We start from the raw sequence: 22,330 nt of genomic DNA on the forward strand, positions 1-22,330 counted from the left end.
ATACACAATGGAATATTATGCAGCCATCAAAAGGAATGACATCTTGCCATTTGCAACGATGTGGATGGAACTGGAGGGTGTTATGCTGAGTGAAATAAGTCAATCAGAGAAAGACATGTATCATATGACTTCACTGATATGAGGAATTCTTAATCACAGGAAACAAACTGAGGGTTGCTTGAGTGGTGGGGGGTGGGAGGGATGGGGTGGCTGGGTGATAGACATTGGGTAGGGTATGTGCTGTGGTGAGCACTGTGAATTGTATAAGACTGATGAATCACGGATCTGTACTTTTGAAACAAATAATGCAATATATGTTAAGAAAAAATAAAGAAGAGGAAGATAGCAGGAGGGGAAGAATGAAGGGGAGTAAGTCGGAGGGGGAGACGAACCCTGAGAGAGGATGGACTCTGAAAAACAAACTGAGGGTTCTAGGGGGGAGGGGTGCGGGGGGATGGGTTACCCTGGTGATGGGTATTAAAGAGGGCACATTCTGCGTGGAGCATCGGGTGTTATGCACAAACAATGAATCATGGAACACTACATCAAAAACTAATGATGTAATGTATGGTGATTAACATAACAATAAAAATTATTAAAAAAAAGAAACAGGAAAGAATCAGAAAATAAATATGTGAAACAATGGTTTTCAAGACAGTGGATATGTGGCAATGAAATACAGTGGTCTCTGAGATTGGAAATAAGTAAGGTTAGCCTAACAACTGCCCCAGCTTACTACCTTAAAAGAGTTTCCAGGCTGTGGCTCATGATAAGGCACCCAGGCAAAAGCTCAGTGGATTACCTGAGTTCAAGAGATGAAGCTGATTATTTAATGAGACGAAGGCAAATAGTGTTCACAGAACACAACTTGGAAGAGGAAAGAGCTGTGCAGGAGAATTATGGAGATCTGCAGAGGGCCCCTCTCTGCTATCCAGCAGAGCAATTATCAATGCATATGAGTAAGGAAAACTCACTGGAATCAGTGTAAGAACAATCCATACGATTACAGAAGGGTTTTCCATGCTCTCATACGACTGGGAACAGTGTCTGTGCTCAAAAGCCAGAGTGGAAAAATGCAAAATTCATGGGGGTTTTGGTACTCACAAAAATCTTGACTTAATAGTGGAGAATAATTAGCCCTAGAATCTGCCAGACCACTTCTCCTGATCTGCCGAACAAATAAAAAAGGCAGGATTTAGAAGATCAAACTGTTTCAAAGTAACTTAACACACCCTAGAATGACACTCAAGAATATTTACAGAAGTGGGATGCCTGGGTGGCTCAGTTGATTAAGTGTCCAACTCTTGATTTTTGGCTCGGGTCATGAGATTAAGTGCTGCATGGGGCTCCATGCTCAGTGTGGAGCCTGCTTGGGATTCTCTCTCTCCCTCTCTTTATATATATGTCTGTTAGAGAAGATAAAAGATAATGTGGGCATCAGAACAAACACACTTTTGAAGAAAAAGTAGCTGAAATTTTCAGAATTTAATGAACCCATATACCTACACATCCATGAAGCTTGAGGAGACTCAAGCATGAGGAACATGCCATGAGACAAATCATAATCAAATTTCTCAGATCTAGTAATAAAAAGAAAATCTTAAAAGACTCTGCAGGGGGGGAAACCATATGGAATACAAAGGAACAAAAAGAAGTACAGCACCATATTCCTTGTCAGAAAAAGACAAGTGAGAAGACAGTGGAGCATTTTCTTTTAAGTACTGAAAGGGAATAAACAAACAAAAAACCAAATCATGGCTGCTAACCCAGAATCCTATATCAAAAATGAAGACAAGTGACAGGACTTCCAAAATGGTAGGATGAGGAGTTCAGTAGACCCACTCCCAAATAAAATAGCCATTTAACTGGTAAAAATTATTAGACCCAATGTATAACATGGTGACTATAGTTGACAACATTGTATTTTTTAATTAAAATTTTCTAAGACAGTGGAATTTATATCTCTCATATATATATACATATATATATATATGAAATGATGGATGTGTTAATAATCAGATGAGAGGAATCCTTCACAATATATATGTACCTCAAATTATCATAATGCATACTTTGAATATCTTAAAATTTTATTTGTCAATTATACCTCAGTAAAGCTGGAGGAAAAAGAATTTAATGTCCCTATATCCTAAGGGCATACAGCAAATAAGAGATACATTCATTTAAGAAAATCTACTAAATATCAGTGAGAACAGTGCGAGTCTATGGCATTTTAGCCCTCCACCTCACCCCCATCTCCATTTTAAAAACTCTACTCTGGAAATCTATGTTGGGTGTGTTTGGCCAAGACAGCAAATGTCCCCACTCTTCCAGGCTGAGATTAGGGTTAGGGTTTCACCCTTGGAGGGGCAGGTTACCAGTGTTTCTCTCTTTCTAGCCTTATTTTTCAGCAGTTCTGTTTCAGGTAGGCATGGTCTAGAGGACTGATATTGCCTTTCACCACCAAGGCCTTCCTCATAGGGGAGAAGTTTAATCCAGGTGCTCATACATTGTACACTTGTAAGGTGAAGGTTGCACACTGAAAAGAGCAAGCCAAATAGTCCAAGGTCACCAACCTCCCTCCCCCACAGTCCTTGTAGAGCAGAGATGTCACCATCTGAGAGTAGCAGAGTACTGTCCCAGTCCCTAGCACTATCCAGTGGCATAGAGAGGGATTCTTTCCAGAAGAAGAAGACCAGAAACATGAAATACTCTTCAGATCTGCATAAGGAGGATGATATTATTTGGCAGAGAGTGTGGATAATTCCATGCCTAAGGGTGTTGCTGCAACCAATGGAGATCTTTGAAAAGAGCAATTAAGATCTTAGCTTTATGATACTGGTAACAAAACAAAACAACACAAACAAACAAAAAAACAGAGCAACCAGAAGTTTAACAAAGAGAATCAGAGCAAGAGGCAACTATAAAGAGTGCTCTTGTGGAACCAGTCAACATTGGGCATCAGAAATTCCGTGAATATGTGTTAAGCTATATCTACTCAGGTACAATCAGAGCAAAATATGAACATACTGAAAACATTCCCTAAGCCATAAAAACAGATACATCAGTAAAGGCTGGAAGCCTCAATGGCACAAGGGCTTAAACACAACCACTGACCAAACACTGGCTGAAGAACAAAGTACTCTGAGCCAGGGGTGATTCTTAAGGAAATCAGACTTTAAATAAAACCATTTGCATACTTGGAAGTCTGGAAGACTGTGCATGACAAAGGCTGCAACATCTCAGGAGTGATGTGTGGGGAGAGGGAGGGGTGGATAGCCAACCTACCAGTTCCCAGCTAAACATGTGGTAAAATATAAAATTTCAAAACTTTGAGAGTAGCCTTCAACTCTTAAAGACATCCTCTCATAAAAAATCTAACTGGAAAAGGGGACTTAAGGACACCCATTGGCCAATAAGTAGTAGATCTGCTGACTCAGGCAAAACTCAACCACTAGGTTACTAAGCTAAATGGGGAAAAAAATCTGAGCAGAGACATCATTGGTTGCCTACTCTGTGGGATGTGGATGGAATATACTTCTCAGAGTAATACAGGTAAATCACTAGACTAATAAATAAAGAACCTAGCAAACAAAAACAGTATCAATGCTTAAATGATGGAGGATTAGTATTCAGAGTTGCCATAATATATTAACTAAAGCATAAAGTTTAAAAAAAAAATTTGGACAAACAGAAAAGTGTGACCCAAACAAGGAGGAAAAAAAAAGTAGGCACTTACTCTTCAGGGGTTCCAGATACTGGACTTAACAAAGACTTCAAAACAGCTATTATAAACTAAATATGTTCAAAGAATTAAAGAAAGCCATATCTAAAGAACTAAAGGAATATGATAACAAAGTCTCATGGAATAGAGAATATCAATAAAGAGAAAAGATAACAAAGAACCAAATGGAAATTCCAAAATGGAAAAGAATAATAACCAAAATAAAAATTCACTGGAAAGACTCAACAGTAGATTTGAGCTGATAGAAGAATCACCAAACTTGAGGTTAAATCAGTAGAGATTTAAGGGGAAAAAAATGAAAAAAATCAACAAAGATTCAGAGAAATGAAGAATACCACCGAACACACCAATATATGCATAATGGGAATATCAGAAAGAGAAAAAGAAAGGGGCAGAAAATATATTCAACGAAATAAGATTTAAAATGCTCCCAAATTAGATAAGAAACATTCATCTACACATTCAAGAAACTTAACTCCAAGTAAGATAAACACAAAGAAATCCACATCCATGCAAATCATACTCAAAATGTTGAAACTCAAAAATAAAATGGTGAAAACAGAAAGAGAAAAATAACTCATCATATACAAGGAAATTTCAATTAAATTGAAAGCTGACTTCTCATCAAAAACAAAGGCAGAAAGCAGTGGGATGACATAGTCAAAGAGTTGAATATTAAAAAAAAAACTATCTTTCAAAATAAAGGCAAAATAAGGATATTTCAGGAAAACAAATACTGAGAGAACTTTTTTGGTAGCAGACCTGCCTTATAAGAAACACTAAAATACTTCTTCAGGTGAAAAGCAAACAACCCCAGACAATAATTCAAATTAAAAAAAAAAAAAACCCACAGAGCTGATAAAGATAATTATGTAGACAATTTTTTTTAAAAAAGCATAATTGCAAATATCTTCTCTGCTTTCTTCCTAACTTAAAAAGTAATTGCAAAAAATAGTACATATACAATTGTATTGTTAGGACTGTAACAGGAAATAAATTTTAAAATAACAATATATGTAACAAATATATTTATATTTGTCAACAAATATATTTGATGAAATACATTTAACAATAACAAAAAGACAAGTGATATGTTTAACAATAAGAGTGTGGTAGGAATATAGCTATATTAGAATAGGTAATAATTCCAGATGACAGCTCTAATAGGAAGAAATGACAAGAATCATATAAGTATAGCATTTAAATAGTAAATACAATTTAAAAGACATAAAATTATATAAAATAATAATTTGAAGAATAAATTATTGGGTTTATAATACATATGTTTATAATGGCATAAAAATGGGTGAGTGAATGAAGCTACTAGAGTAAATTTCTATATTTAATTTGTGTTAATTAGTAAGATCTAAGGTAGATATTGTTTAGAGTAGAAAAGATTTTGATAAATGTATATTGTAATAGGCTTGCAAATACTAAGAAAATAAAAAATATATAATTAAAAATCATTGATCTACACAAAAACCTACACAGGAATATTTATAGCAGCTTTATTAACAATTTCCAAAACTTGTAAACAACCAAGATGTCCCTCAGTAGGTTAATGGATGAACTGTAGTATATCCAGATGCGTATTACTCAGCACAAAAAAGAAGTAAGCTATCAAGCCATAAACAGATATGAAGAAACCCTGAATGCATATTACTAAGTGAAAGAAGCCAATCTGAAAAAGCTACACACTGTATGATTCCAACTATATGACATTCTGGAAAGGTAAAACTATGGACACAGTAAAAGATCAGTGGTTGCTAGTAAGGAGAGGGAGAAGAATAGATAGAACACAGAGGATTTTTAAGGCAGTGAAAATACTCTGCATGATAATATAATGATGGATACACGTCATTATACATTTGTCCAAACCCACAGAATGTATAACACAAAGAGTGAAACCTAAGATAAACTGTGATCTCTATGTAACCATGATGCATCAATGTTGGCTTATCCTTAGAAAAGTATACCATTCTTTTGGTGATGTTGATAATGGGCAAAGCTATGCATGTGTGGGGACAGGAGGTATATGGGAAATCTCTGTACTTTCCTCTCAATGTTGTTGTAAACCCAAAAGTGCTCTTGAAAAAATTAATTTTTTTAAAAGTCATTAAAGAAACTAAAATATTATACCATGAAATATTCATTTAATATAAAAGAAAGTAGTAAAGGAAGCCAGAGAAAATACTTAAATAAATAAACAAACAAGCAAGCAAATGAACTTAAGACAGAAAACAAAAAACAAAATGTCAGAAGTCTAACTGTATTAATAATATCATTAAATGTAAAATGATTAACTAGTACAATCCAAATGAATATAAAAACAAGACCCAAAACTTTGTTGGTTCTGGAGAAACATTCTAGATTCTAAGGTACAAATAGTTTGAAATCAACAAGATGGATAAGGATGCATGATGCAAACAGCACTGTAAGAAATTGAAATACCTATAGTAATATTAGACAAAATACTTTAAATAAAAAATGCTATAAGAGATAAAGAGGAATATTTTATAATTATAAAGAGTCAATATACTGGTAAATACAGTAACTAGAACTATTAACACAGCCCAAAATTACATAAAGAACAAAACTAATGGAATTGAAAGAAGTAATAGATAATTCAATATATCATACTTTACTTCAATTTTCTACTTCCAATAATGGATAGAATAACTAGACAGCAATTGACAGGGAAACAGAGAACTTGACCAACACTACAAAATGACAAGACTTAACAGATTTCTATAGAACACTCTACTGAACAAGAGCAGAATATGTATTTTTCTTAGGTGCGTATAGAACATGTTAGAATAATATGATATTCTATAAAACAAGCCTTGATAGATGTAAAAGGACTGAAAACATACAAAATGTGTACTTCAACTATAATAGAATTACATTAGAAACCAGTAACAAAAAGAAATTTGGTAAATTCACAAGTATGTGAAAATAAACAATGCATTTCTAAATAAACAATGGGTGGAAAAAGAAATCACTCAGAATTTCCACGAATTCACAAATATGTGGAAAATAAACAATGCACTTCAAATAAACAATGGGTGAAAAATTTCTGAGTGATTTCTTTTTTCACCCATTGTTTATTTATAAGTGCATTGTTTATTTTCCACATATTTGTGAATTTACTAAATTTCTTTCTATTATTGATTTTTAATATAATTCTATTAAAGTATAAAAATCAGAGAGGGAGACAAACCATGAAAGACTCTGGACTCTGGGAAACAAACTGAGGGTTACAGAAGGGAGGGGGTGGGGGATGGGGGAGCTGGGTGATGGATATAAAGGAGGGCACATGTTGCAAGGAGCACTGGGTGTTACATGCAACTGATGAATCACTGAACACTACATCAAAAATTAATAATGTACTAAAACTCCTCTCCCTCTGCAGCTCCCCCTGCTTGTGTGCTCTCTTTCTCTCTCTGTCAAATAAATAAATAAAATCTTAAAAAAACTAATAATGTACTATATGTTGGCTAACTGAACATAATAAAAAAATTCCACTTCTACATGTATAAGAAATGAAAATATATGTCCACACAAAATACACACATATTCATAGCAGCATTATTACAACCAGCCAAAAGTGAAAACAACCTTAATGCCTTATTGAGTTTTGTTATTATTAATTGATGAAGGATAGAACAAAATATAGCCATACAATAAAATATTATTAATAGAAAGAAATACTGATAACTGCTATCATATAAATGAACCTTAAAAATTATGCTAAGTAATAAAAGCCAGTCACAAAAATGCACATCTTCTGATTCCATTTATATGCAAAGTCCAGAATATGCAAATCATAAGAGATGTAAATTAGATTACTGGTTGCCTACTGCCCAAAGTGGGAGGTTGTAACAATGAAGAGTGACTGCTAATAGATACTTGTCTTTTGGGGGGATGATGAAATGTTCTCAACCTAGGGGTGCCTGGGTGGCTCATCTGGTTAAGCATCCAACTCTTGATTTCAGCTCAGGTCATGATCTCAGGATCCTGAGATCGAGTTCCACATCAGGCTCTCCACTCAGCAGGGGGTCAGCTTCCCCTCTCTCTCTCTGTCCCTCCCCCACCACTTGTGCAATTTCCCTCTCTCTTTCTCTCTCTCAAATAATTAAATCTTAAAAAAAAGAAAAAGAAAATGTTCTCTAACTAAATCATGGCAGCACAACTTTGTGAACATTTAAAAACCAATGACGGGCACCTGGGTGACTCAGTTGGTTAAGCTTCTGCCTTCAGATCAGGTCATGATCCCAGGGTCCTGAGTTGGGGCTCCCTGCTCAGTGGGGAGTCTGCTTTTAACCTCACCCCTGCCCCTCCCCCTGCTCATGCTCTCTTTCTCACTCACTGTCTCTCAAATATATGAATAAAAATAAATAAATAAATAAATAAATATAAAACCCACTGAATTGTATACTTTAACTGGATGAATTTTATAGTATATGAATTATATCTCAATAAAGATTTTTTTAAAAAAGTAAACTAAAAATATTTTCAGGTTTACAAATGCTGGAAGAACTCATAATAGACTTACACTAAAAGAAAAGTCAAAGGAAGTTCTTCAAGTAGAAGGAAAATGATAAAAGACAGAAATATGTATCCACACACACATTTGTACTATATGTAAACTGGTATAAAATCACCTGGAGGTAGACTGTGATAAGTTAAAAATTATACTACAAACCTTTAGTATAACCACTAAAATGGCATGATAAAGGTTATCGACAATAACACAGGAAATAAGAGACATAAAAAGAGGAGAAAAGGAACAACAGACAGGATCTATAGAAAATTAATAAAAAGGTGACAGGTTTAAATTTAACCACAACAATTATTACAATAAATGTAAATGATCTAAAGACTCCAATTAGAATGAAGAGATTGATAGACTGAATGTTAGGAAAGGAAAACCAATCTATAAGGTGCCTACAAGAAGCACACTTTAAGCCTAATGAGAAATATAGTTTACAAGTAAAAGAATGGAAAGACCTATACCATACTAAAACTAGGCAAAAGAAAGCTGGAGTGTCTATTTTAACATCAGACAAAGTAGATTTCACAAAAAAAGAATATTGCCAGGTACAAGGATATTCATTTTCTAATGATGATGTGGTCAATTAGTCAAAAGGACATAAAAATCCTAAATGCTTCTACCCCTAATATCATTGTTTCAAAATTCATGATTCAAACACTGATAGAACTATAAAAAGAAATGGACAGATCCATAGTTATTGCCAGAGATTTCAATACCCTACCCTGAATAATTGATAAAAATTGGTTTTAAAAAATCAGTAAGTAATAAATAAGTCATGAGGATGAAAAGTACAGCATAGGGAATATAGTCGATAATATTGTAATGGTGATACATGGTGTCACTGCACTATATTGTACACCTGAAACTAATGTAACATTATATGTTAACTATACTTCAATAACAAAAAATTAAATCAGCAAGTAGATCTTTATAAAAATATGAACTAACTTCACCTAATCTAATTACACAACACTCCACCTCACAATAACAGAATACATTCTCTCCAAGTGTGCACCAATATAGATCATATTCTGGGCCATGAACCAAGTCTCAGTAAATGTAAAAGGATCTAAGTTATACAAAGTATGTTCATTGACTACAGTGGATTTTAATTAGAAATCATTAACAGAAAAATCTCATATATTTGGAAAATGAATACCACACATCTAAATGAACACCATGCATGGGTGAAAGAAGAAATAAAAAAGTAAATTAGTAGGGTTTTCTTTATTGAATGTAAATGAAATCAAAACACTGAAATCTGTGGAATGCCACTATAGTATTGCTTAGGAGGAATTTATAGCACTAAACACTAAAATTAGATAAGAAGGTCTCAAAATCTATGACTTCATCTTCCACATTAAGAAACTAAAAATAAAGCAAACTAAATTCAAAGCAAGCAGAAGAATGGTAATAATACAGATCTAAGTGAAAATCAGTGAACTAGAAAACAGAAAAATAATATTCCATAGCAGGTCTTGGGGTTGGGCCCTGAGCTCTGTGTTTTAAAGAGCTCCCAAGGTAATTCTGATATAAAGCCAGATTTGTAAATTGTTGGACAGGTTTCCTTTGGAATCCCTTCAAGCCATGATATTCTATGAAACTATGATTCTCACATCTGCATTTGTCCCTCAAATGTGAATTAGTAGGATAACAACCTAATCAGTATGGGCACAGTAATACTTTATAAAAGGATCTGTAAGACATTTTGGATCAGGATGTTAATTACATACTGATGATATGCCGACAGCTGAACAGAAATCTCGATCTAAGACAAAGCTTTTATGACAGTGGAACTGGCTGCGACTTCTATTTCACTACTCATAAACCAGGCAGAACCAGCAGCCAACACGGTGTGTAGGTCTAGGAATACAGTGGGCGGAAGGCAGATGACACGTTCTGTCCTCTCTCTATGGGTCAGACGTTATAATCTACAATTCTTACAAGACTTGGATACAGTTTTAATTATCCAACTAAACCTACAGGTCAGTGAGTTTGTATCTCTAAGTCAATCCACTGGCAACTGGTGGAAGAACCCATTATTTGAGTCCAGCTCTTTTCTCACTCAAACCCTCTCTAAGCCACATGAAGCTATTTGCTCAATTCCTGCAGTGGTAATGAATAAACATAAGGAACAGATCACTTGTTATTCTATAAACTGAATTGCATATTCAAATCAAGTCCAGTCATTAGATTATTCCTAGGGACATGTGATCAGAGTTATTTACCAAATTACAGATGAAAAAAATACTTATACATTGAGATCTCATTATATGTCTCCTACAAGAAAAAATATAGCCTAGTAAAAAAATCTTTTTAATGAACCAAACTATAGGCAGATGCTCTCATACAGCCTTGCCTTACACAGAATTCTGCCTTAGGTAGAGTGTCATGGTGAAATCCCAAGTGCTAAGGTATACGTGTAAAAAGGATCACTGCCCAAAATGGTAAGGATTATGAGGGGAAGGGTCACCTACCAACATGTAGGTCTTACATGAGGTAATGGGTCTTAACCCAGCATCCTCTGGATGCCTGATTACTCTCCCATAGAGATGACAGGTATAATTTCTCCACAAAATTTGTTCTCCACCTCTCTATGTATTTGAATTAACTTTGTGAGAAAATCAGTTAACTAAGTCTACAATAATAGCTTTTACTTTGAGCACAGCAATTAAGAATGTCTGTTTCCTCTCCTCCTACACCTTTTCTGAGAATGGAGTGAATATATTTGAATTATTTTCTGGATATACAGTAATTGTTGGGAAATGACAACTCACCCGTCTGCATAGTAGGCTGTGGTTTTAGACGAAGATTAACCAAGCTAACCTAAATGTACAGTTGAGACAGTCATCTGATGTGCAGTAAGACAGTTAGAAAGGTCATCTGAAAATCAGTACCAAAGCTGAGGCACTTAGATTGTGATCCATCAAGTCGCTATGCTTTAGGGACCCCAAAATCAACTCTCTCTTCCTCTGGCACACAAGCACCTACACTTTAACATGTGTATTTCATTCCTTCAGATTAAAACTTTATGTCTCTTTTTTTTTCTTAAAATATAAAACCATCAGGATGAGGGACAATTGTATATAACCATTATAAATCATATGTTAATATAATTGATTGTTTGTACAGTCCTTCACACATTTCAAAATTCTCTCAAATTCTATGATCCAGCTTAAACTCTCAAAACTCTATGGCAGGGCCTGACAGGAGTTGTCACATTTACACACATCAGGAACCAGTCCAGAAACAAAGGAGGTTTTGCTCTGCCTTTCTACTGGCTACTCCAGGCCTCTCTCAGAGACATCACATCTGTGACCAACATTCTTTAGGCATTCTTTTTACAGTTCTTTGGTTACTCAATTATCCTCATAATTTTGAACTGAAAGATATTAAAGAGCAACATGATAAGGTGTGCTTTAAAAATTATACTTCAAAGCCCACTTGTTATGTCTTTTAGTCATTTAACATAACATTATCTGCAACAAAACTAACTCCAGACCTATCTGGGGTCATATTCCCACTACTGAGTCATTCTCTCCTTCTCCTTCCTCAGCCAGGAACGTGACCTTGGAAGGACCAGGAGCTCCTCCTAGCGAGGATTTGGTCCTGTCACTTCAGTACTCTTGAATCAGTGCCCAGCTGCCATGTCCAGCTCTGGGAATTGTGAAGAAAAGAAGCTCAAGTGGCCTCTCCACTAGGGGGGTACTCCCCACTGAGGAGGAGGTTGGGGTTCTTCTGTCTTCTGCCAGCAAACTACAGCAGTGCAAAGCTCACCTTCTCACTCATGCAACCAGCTTCTTCTCATGCTGGATGCTCATCATCCCTCATTTTGAAGAAGTTTTAACTAAACTGGGAAAATAAGCTTTAGAAAAGCCTGGAAAAGAAGTCCAGATATGCAAACACCTGAAGAAGAGGAATAGAAAAATTAATCCTTCTTGTTATGGACATAGCCAAGAAAAGATTATTCAGATGTTCTGCCTAAATTAAATGAGTCCAAGAGTCATTTCTATGCATTGTGCATGTATTCGGTGTTCATTCACCTTTAAAAGCCAACACATAACCTTTTATTTTTCCCAATACTGACTGTATTTGGTATAGACTGTCCAGATTATGGACAAGGAATTTGTATTCTGAAATACTTTATTTTCAAGACAGTGGTTCAAATTTCTTCAAACCCTGAAGGGAGAGAAATTCACTCAGGTTCATTTCCTTTCCTTTTCACAGTTCTCTTATTAGAAGTTTTATCCTCCTCTAGCCTTTTTGAGCTCACATGACAAGATCTGTTCCTGAGATAAATGATACCCTGAATAACCCTGAACTAGTAAAGGACATAGCTGAAGTATTACTTAGAATGAAGGAGAGTTAAAGATGGAGAACTAAAACAGATACATCCATAATTTAGTGGTTAGTTGAGAGATAATAGCTAGAAAAATGAGTATTTTTAAAACGTAATGATCACAGTTTGTATTATGAAAACTAAGTAGAGGATTCCATGTGGGTATGTTACTTTTGTGCAACATAAATGAGTCTGTTCAATTCCATCTATTTATTGTGGACAATAACAGTGATGAGCCATTTTATTTATTTCCTGATGTTGGATCTTTGTGGATGCAGTTGGACTACGTATGTTGGGAGATGCCAACGTAAACTGATGCATCTATAGTTAGGAGCTGGGAACTGTGTCCTGGGGTGGGAGGAAAGAAGATCAATTCCCAGCTGCAGAACTGTGGAAAGTACACAAAAGTGTTGCAGAAGCTATTTCATGGCTGCATCATATTTCGCCATCCTCAAGACAGTCTTTCAAAATGTACTATTCCTATTGCACAAATGAGAAAATGATGCTAGAAGAACCTCAGAGAAACACTTGATCCACCCTGGCAGGGAGGTGAGAACGGGGCAGGTCATGGAAGAGGGCTTCTAATAGGAGGTAACTTCACGGCTTGAAGAAAGGTAGGAAAGAGCTCAGTGCAGAAGAGGGAAAAGGGTGTTAAAAGAACCACATGCTAGAATGAGAGAACCATAAAAGCAAGCATCCAGTTAAGGAAAGCAGGAGGTTTGGTGTCCCCAGAGGATATAACATGTGAAATGTGGAGTGTCAGGAAGTGAAAGCAGAGAGGTAGGCAAGGGCCAGATAGTGGCTTAACACTTTATGTCATTCTAAGGGCTTGGATTTTATCCTAGAATTAAAGTGGAATTTTCAAGGAATTTAAACTAAACAGTGCCTTAAACAGGCTTGCCTTACCCCAAAGTGGGAATCCCAATATCCCAATATCGACTCTTACATGCTTGTATTCAGGGAACCTACCTCCTTCCCTCTCCTTTAGGAAAACCCAAACATCTGCTTTGCTCCCCACATATCCATGTCCCAGGGCTTGGTGCAGAGTGAAAGCACCGTAAATAGAGGTTGACTGAGAGAGGGAGGAAGAGTATAGGAGAGGTGACTAAATAAACTGGGAATTATAGTAAACTAATGATAAATCCATGTATAGCACCATGCTATGTAATATAAGTTGATTGTGCCCTGAGGAAGAGGCAGGATGGTCGTAATAAATAGGCTACAAGTGATAAAAGTAGTGAAAAAAAGAAAAGAAATTCAGATTGTTATAGGAAATTGTCCTTTAAAGAAGAGCCCTTCTAAACCATGAAAGAAAATGGTGTCTAATTCAGTATCTTTGACCAGGAGAGCTGTTCTTGGGCAATGACTCTTGATTGAGCATCAGTGAGTTGCTGGATTCTGCCACTCAGACATTATTTAACATTTAAATGAAACAAGAGGAATCCTAAGATGCAACAGTGATCCTGCAGACTTTCATCAGGTCACTCTGCTGCCCCAGGGATCACGGCAGTGTGCTTGGAAGAACTTCAAAATCATAAAACAAAAGAGGAGCATCCTGCTTTATGGTTTTATATTTAGTTGTTTTTTTTAAATATCTTTCGCTCAAAAACCACAGAGCCCTTCTGATGACATGAGGCTTTAGAAGAGTTGCCATTTAAAAAAGTATTCTTTCTTGGTTTGTAGCACACTGTTTCACTTAGAAAATTTACAATTCCTATGTACATAGTGGAAAAATAAAATCCTTAGAATTGTGAATTCTGCTTGCCTGTTGCACATGACAAAGCCTTAGTACAACCCCTTCTGAATGTTTTGGTGTGTGTGTGTGTAAGAGAGGCTCCCTGTTTTTTGAACAGAATTGCCTGGCATTTTCTATAACTAGTAAAGTGGCTAAGTGATCAAGGTATTGTCAGAGACCTGGGTGGGAAGCCGAGCTCACCCACTTTCTACCCATGTCCAATTTTCCACCTCAGAGGACAAATGTGGTACTGAATAATACCATAGATGGAAAGTGCAGCGCTGTATTTATAGCATGGGATAAGCAAAGGACTAAACTTACCCAGAAGGGCAAGGAAAAAAGTCTTATTTATCTTTGCTGTAGGGTCAAGCACAGTGTCTGACAATTAATAAAGAAATTAGCAACATTTTCTCAATTTTCTCTTTCCATGTAAGTGCAGAACTGCTGCACATTCTTCACACTGGATAGACACTTTATATAATTATGAAGGGGGAAATGTGGTGACAGTTGAATTTATGAACCTTGTGCAATGGTAATTTAGATGTATTGCTTACTGAATAAATATCTTAAAGCTGGAAGGAAGTTTACAGGTAATTTGGTCCCTTTCCTTTATTGTATGGAAAGGCAACAGAAACATGTAAAGATGACATGACTGCTCCAATAATGCATGGGCATGCATCTCCAAGCCTCCTGCACACTACACCACAAGGGTTTTGATGTTCTATGCCTATTGGAACCAATGTAGTTCTATGTCCTGCTACTGATAAATTGGACACCCGAGCCTCAAACTTGGAAAAACAGAGGAATAAGGTGGCTGGGGTAGTATGCGAGTTGGCAAGCTGCTGGGCTCTAAATGAAACTGAGCCCCATGGAGAAGAAGAAATAAACTAAAGCTTGGGTTCATCCTATAAAAAATGTATCTGCCACAATCCCCATGGTCTCTGATCATCATCATGACTATGGCACAGGTCTATACCAATAACTGTATGTGATTCTCTCCTGGACAAACACACCACTCTTGTCTTGGTCTTGGATCTAAATCTACTTTTTGATCTATCTATTGTTAACTTATCAAAACAATTGATAGAAAAACCAGACAGAAAATCAGTAAAGATATAGAAGAACTCAACAGTACCATCAAACAACAGGTTCATTCCATTCAACAACAGCAAAATATACATTCTTTTTAAGTGCCTATGGGACATTCACCAAAATAGACCATATTCTGGGTCATAAATCAAAGATTAACAAATTCAAATGAATTTAACTCATGTAGAGTGTATTCTCTTATTACAATGATATCAAACTAGAAATCAGTAACAGATAACAGGAAAACTTCCAAACACCTGGGAACTAAAAATACACTTCTAAATAATCTGACTTAAGGAAAAAAAAAAAATCTCAAGAGAAATAAATACACTGAACTTAATAAAAATGAAATTTCAACATACCAAAATCTGTGAGAGAACAGTTAAAGCAGTACAGAGAGGGTAATTTAAAGCACTATTGCTTACATTAGAATATTTACTGTTCATATTCATGGACGCTATCATTTTATTATTTTTATATATTCCACAATAAACTTGTGTTAAGTCTTTGCAAAAAAAAAAAAATAGTCTCATGTCAAGAAACTAAGTGCTACCTCAAAAAAGAAGTGCAAAATAAACCCAAAGCAAACAGAAAAAAAAATAAATATAAAAGAGAAGTTTAATGAAATTGAAAACAGAAAAACAATATGAGAAAAACAATGAAACAAAAAGGTAGTTCTTTGAAAAGATAAATCAAACCTCTAGCAAGATGACAAAGAAAAAAGAAAGATGACACAAATTACTAATATCAGAAATGAAGCAGGGGATATACTATAGGCCATAAAGATATTAAGAGGATTATAAGGGAATATCATGAAAAATTCTGTACATATAAACTAACATCTTAAAAGAAATGGACCAATTTCTTAAAAAGCACAAATGCTCACAACTTACCTAATATAAAATTGATAAGTTGAAGAGACTTATATCTATTAAGGAAATTAATTTGTAATGACAAAACTTCAGAAAAGAAATCTCCTGACTCAGAGAATATTGCTGGAGAATTCTATGAAATATTGAAGTTTACACAAACTTTTGCACAATCTTTTCCAGAAAACAGAAGATCAGAGGGCACTTCCTAACTTATCTTATGAAACTAGTATTACCTGATACCAAAACCAAACAAAGATTGTCAAAAAAAAGAAAAGAAAAGAAAAAAGAAACAGAAAACTGCAGACCAATGTTCCTCATGAATAGAGAGGCAAACATCCTTAACAAAATATTTGCAAATAATTTCAGCAATATATAAAAGAGGTTTTTAAAAAGAGTATTATCAAATACATAACTATGTGGGGCTTATTCTAGGGATGCAAGACTGGTTCAATATTTGAAAATCACTCAACCTAATCTACCATATTAACTGGCTAAAAAAAAAAAAGTCACATGATCTCATCTATTGATGCAGAAAAAGCATTTGGCAAAATTCAACATCCATTCATGATTTTTAAAAAAGTGACTTTCAGAAAACAAGGAATAGAGGGAACTCTCTCTGATAAAATATATATACAAATATATAGCTAAAATTACATTTAATAGTGAAAGACTGAATGTCCTTCCTCTAAGATCTGGAACAAAGCAAGATGTCCATTCACACCACTGCTATTCAACACAGTGCTGGAAGTTCCAGCTGGTGAAATAAGGCAAAAAAATAAAATAAAAGATATACAGATTGGTAAGCAAGAAATAAAAGTTCCCATATGAGATGATGGTATACACAGAAAATCCCAAGGAACCTATCAAAAAACAAACACACAAAACTTCCTAAAATAGTGAGTTTCAGCAAGTCAGAGGACACAAAATCAATATATAAAAAATCAACTGTATTTCTGTATATCTAGCAATGAACATAGGGAAAAAGAAATTTTAAAATACAGTACCATTTATAATCACTCCAAAACATGAAATACTTAGGTGTAAATCTAACAAAATATATTCAGAACTTGTATACTAAAAACTGTAAAACACTGAATGTAAGAAATTAAAGATCTAAAATGGGAAGACATATCACATTTGTGGATTTGAATACTCAACATAGTACAGATGGCATTTTTCCCAAACTGATAGAAAATTAGCAGAAGAGTTTTTCTAGATATAACAAGATAATTCTAAAATTCATATGGAAAAGAAATGGCTTATAAGAGTTAAAATAATTTTTAAAAAGAAGAATAAAGAGGTTGAATTAATCTACCCAATTTCAAGACTTATTATGTAACTATAGTAATCAAGACAGTGGGTATTACACAGTGATAGACACATAAATAAATAGAACAGAATAGAGAATCCAGAAATATCCTATGCCAGTTGATTTTTGGCAAATGTGTAAATGCAATTCAACAGAGGAAAGACAGTCTTTTTAATAAACGGTGATAGAAGGACCGGATATCCATAGGAAAAAAATGGTGGGGGGAACTTAGCTCTAAACCTAACACACTGATTTTATATAAAGACAGATAATGAATTAAATGTAAAACATAAAATTATAAAACTTTTAGAAGAAAACAGAGGAGAAAATCTTCAGGAACTAGGGCTTCATGAAGAGTTCTTAGTCATTACTCCAAAAGCATATTCCAAAAAATGTTTAAAAATCAATAAATTGAACTTCATCTATATTAAAAACTTTTCCTCTGTGAAAGATCATGTTAAGAGAATGAAAAGACAAGCTACATACTGAGAGAAAAACATTTGCAAACTACATCTGGCAAAGGGATTATACCTAGATTATATGAAGAACTCAATAATTCAACAGAAAAAATAAAACAAAACAATCCAATTTTTAAAGGCAACTAATATGAAGAGTTATTTCAATGAAGAGGATATATTGCTGGCAAATAAGCATATAAAAGTAGTTCAATATCACTAACCATCAGGAAAATGCAAGTCAAAACACAATGAGGTATCAACCTATTAGATTTATGCCTATTAGAACAGCTAAAATAAAAAATAGTGACAATACTCCTTGCTGGTGAAGACAGAGAAACCGGATCTCTTATACATTGGCTGGTGGGAATAGAAAATGGAACAGGCACTTTGGAAAAAAAGTTTTGACAGTTTCTTTAAAAAACTAAACATTCAGCATAAAACCTAGTAATCATACTCCTGGGCATTCATCCGAGGGAATGAAATCTTACTTCCACACAAAAACCTGAATACAAATGCACATAGTCATTTTATTTGTAATAAAAACTGTAAGCAACAAAAATGTTCCTCAATAGGTGAATGGATAAACAAACTGGTATATTCCTCCCATGGAAGATTACTTAGCAATAAGAAAGAACAAACTACTATTAATACACACAACAACTTGAATGGATCTCTAAATCACTTAGCTAAGGGAAGAAAAGCCGATTTCAAAAGGTCACATACTGAGGGCACCTGGGTGGCTCAGTTGGTTAAGTGACTGCCTTTGGCTCAGGTCATGATCCTGGAGTCCCGGGATTGAGTCCTGCATTGTGCTCCCTGCTCAGCAGGGAGTCTGCTTCTCCTTCTGGCCCTCCTCCCTCTCTCATGCTTTCTCTCTCATTCTCTCTCTCTCAAATAAATAAATAAAATATTAAAAAAGTTCACATACTGAATGATTGCATGTATATGACACTCTAAAAATGACCAAAACACAGAAATAACAAATAGTGGCTGACAGGGTTCAGAAATTTTGGAAGAGGGAGGTGGATACAACTATAAAGGGGTCTTTATGCTGATGAAACAGTTCTATAGCTTGATTTTGGTGGTCCTTCCACAAATCTATGTATGATAAGATGACATGAAATCATGCACATACATTGTACCCATGCCAATTCCCTGGTTTTGATGTCATATTTGATATCATATCATACACTCATAAATTGTGTGACTCTGTACCATCTTTGCAACTTCCTGTGAATTTATAACTATTTAAAATAAAAACTTTAAAAATATATCATCACAGTGTATTTTCTATTAGAATAACAAACAACGACACTCACTTCCAATATCCGGCCTCAGTTTTTTATCATATTCTCTCAGCAATTTGTTGAGAATAAGAGTCACATCAGTGTCTTGGGATTTTGGAGCCAAGACCCACTTTTGGTTTGATGATGAATCCTCATATTCATCCTCTTCCACCTTTCTGGACCTATAATTATGGAACAAAGCGTGAAGTATAAGTCGTAGCAATGGCTCCAGGAAGTATCTTAAGCTTTGTCCACTCAAGCACCACTGACATAAGTAGACAGTCCCCAATACTCGCAGCCAAATGGATTACCTCTAAAATGAAAACAAAATATCATTTAGAAAGAATCAATAGGAGGAATGCCACTGCTCTTAACATGTTATAATGTTTTCATTAAATGTCACAAAATGATTCCTTGTCTATGTTAAGCTATAAACACAAAAATAAGTAAATTAATGCCAGGAGATCAAACAGCAAGCAATCAGCCTTGCTTGGTCCCACTCTGAGAACCTCTAAAGGTCCAGGCACAAACCTTCCAAATGTTTGTTAGATGGTGACTTTATCATGCTGTTTCTACCCCCTACTGCCAAGACCTCATTTTTGTTGAAGGTGAGACTAACTTTTGCTGAAAATAGCTGAGTCTGACTTTTGTGTTTCTTAAGGAGACTGGAACCTTCAATCTAGGTAGACATGGGGACATTATGAGGTGGTCTGCTTGGCCAGCACTCATGTGTGGTGAAAAGGAGCAGAGATGGTGTTTGATGAATACCCTCTGGCAATTTGACCTCTTACAACATAAACTGATTCATTTCCTACAGAGCAGGCTAATACAGACATTAAAAATTAAAATCTTTCTAGTATGTCTTAATCACTTGGCCTCTCAATAAACGGGTTGAAACAGATGCTTGAGCATCTCTGAGCTTGTCTTGTGCAGCAGGTCAGCCGCCTCTCCTGGGTGATACACACTGACAGGAGTACTTGAATGGAGAGGCCTCAAAATGATAAGCTAGTTTTCACAGTGAGTGAGGCCAAATCAACAACACAGCCATTCAGGCTTAAAAGAGGAGAGTCTCCTTCTGCCTTAAAGCAGCATTTCCAGGTGGACTTTCATTTACTAGGGCAAGAAAAACTTATAAAACAACAAACAACTTTGCTTGTTTCCTTATACTTTGTCGACATAAATGCCTTAATGACTTTTGTCTTCACCAAAGAGAACAAAATATAGAATAGAAGATTGTATTGAGGTTTATTTGTCCTGACTTGGTACGAGCTCATTTCTGTTTAGCTTCCCAAACAGGAGCCAAAATGTTAACATTATCCCAGGGCAAGTTGTGCTCTGGGACACAAGTTTCTTTAAGTTAATTTTTGGAATTGTCTAAATTATCTATAATGAACATGAAAGAAAGGAAGAGAAGAAACTTCTAAAAATTCATTATCTCTACTTTGTTTAAATGCTCACAATTGTATATATAATATAATCACATAGTTACATATATAGTACAATAGTATACATGATTTTATATAATATGTAATTATATGTATATGTCATGTATTATATACATTACAGTATTTCTATGAGTGTTAACTAGCCTTAACCTAGACTAGGGCAGTGTCACATAGTCTGGTCCTGGTTGAATATATACATATATATGAGATTTTGAAAATGAGTATATGGCATATGTCTGGCAGACTGACTTTATTTAAGTTTTCTTAGGTTTATCTTAGACTGTAATTCTATTTCTTGAATATTTATTGGCTAGAAGGTTAAAATATATCATCCACAGAAACTATAAAATGCTGTGAGTTTTTATTTGCCCTGAACATTCACCATCAATAGGAACCAACAAAATTTGGGACACATTCAAGAAGTGATATGCTGCATTTCATTATTTGTAAAACTGAACTTTTACAAATAACATTATAGAATTTAAAATGTCATTTTAGAACATTTTATCAGAAATATTGTCAGGAATATTAATTTTATCATCTTGAAAAAAAAAAAAAGGACTAGGTTGAAGCAGGTTCTCTAGGACATGGTTAGCTGGAAGCGATCATTGCCCACAGGACCTGGCAATTCATTCTGCAGCAAAACCATTCGGAGGGACTACAGACAGAGGGGCAGATCACTTTGGCAGAATCACATACAACATTCTCAAGACATGTTCCAACTCCAACCACAGTGCTTTCCTCTCTCCCTCTTCTGTCTCTCTGCTTCTTTCTCTCTCTTCTCTTCCCCTCCCCTACCTTTCTCATTCCTCTCCCTGTTTCCCCTCTCCCACCCCCAAAGATAGCTCACCAGCACAGACCAGACTATGGTCTCCATGCCCTGTTATTTTCTATTGCCCCAATGGTCATATGTACATAGACTGAGCACACTAATTCTTCATCAGTTCTCTGTATACACACAGCCTTCGTTTTTGAAAAAGACTTTGAGCTACTTCAAAGGCAGGTATTATAATGAGCCTAATTCTCCCTCTAGTGGTGACGAGAGGGTTTTCCTGAAATTGCATAAGCTTCCTTAGAGGCCAAGGCAGGTGAGAGTGGGAGAGAGGAGGAAGGAAAAGCAGCAGGGTCCTCTCCCACCCCTTCAGGAGGTAAACCAGAACCTGCAGCGCAGTGGCTGGGTTGGGGTGCACAGTGGCAAAGTGTGGGCAGAGATCCTCTTGCCCCCTTAGAGGCCGACACCGAGTTTCTCCCAATCCTGGTCTTCCGTCAGTTTGCTGCAGGACTTCAGGGAATGAATTAGAAGCCTCACAGTGCTAGTGTCAGACCACCAGCCCCACAGGAAAATCCTCCCTTTCATGAAAACCAAATCTCGTCTCAGAGGACCCACTAGAATATGAATAAAATAAGAATGATCTGCTTTTCTAAATTCTAGGTGGGCTATATATAATCTTTTGAGTGTTCTATTATCACAGGAATGTTGGATCCCAAAAACCATCA

The 22,330-nt window shown here is 35.5% G+C and overlaps 1 protein-coding gene across 4 annotated transcripts in view; it reads right to left on the reverse strand.

Annotated features, from left to right (window-relative positions):
• Window positions 1-22,330, reverse strand: part of GABRG3 (gamma-aminobutyric acid type A receptor subunit gamma3) — an 803,787-nt gene that overhangs the window by 778,900 nt on the left and 2,557 nt on the right. For all 4 annotated transcript variants that reach the window (XM_073887389.1, XM_073887388.1, XM_025852098.2 and 1 more), the window contains exon 2: window positions 19,422-19,570. In XM_073887389.1, the coding sequence (XP_073743490.1) occupies window positions 19,422-19,570 (149 nt within the window). The remainder of the gene's footprint in view (window positions 1-19,421; window positions 19,571-22,330) is intronic.

Source organism: Callorhinus ursinus, unplaced genomic scaffold (assembly GCF_003265705.2).
Source record: "Callorhinus ursinus isolate GAN/ISIS: 27379988/994484 unplaced genomic scaffold, GSC_fseal_2.0 scaffold78, whole genome shotgun sequence".
Taxonomy (NCBI): domain Eukaryota; kingdom Metazoa; phylum Chordata; class Mammalia; order Carnivora; family Otariidae; genus Callorhinus; species Callorhinus ursinus.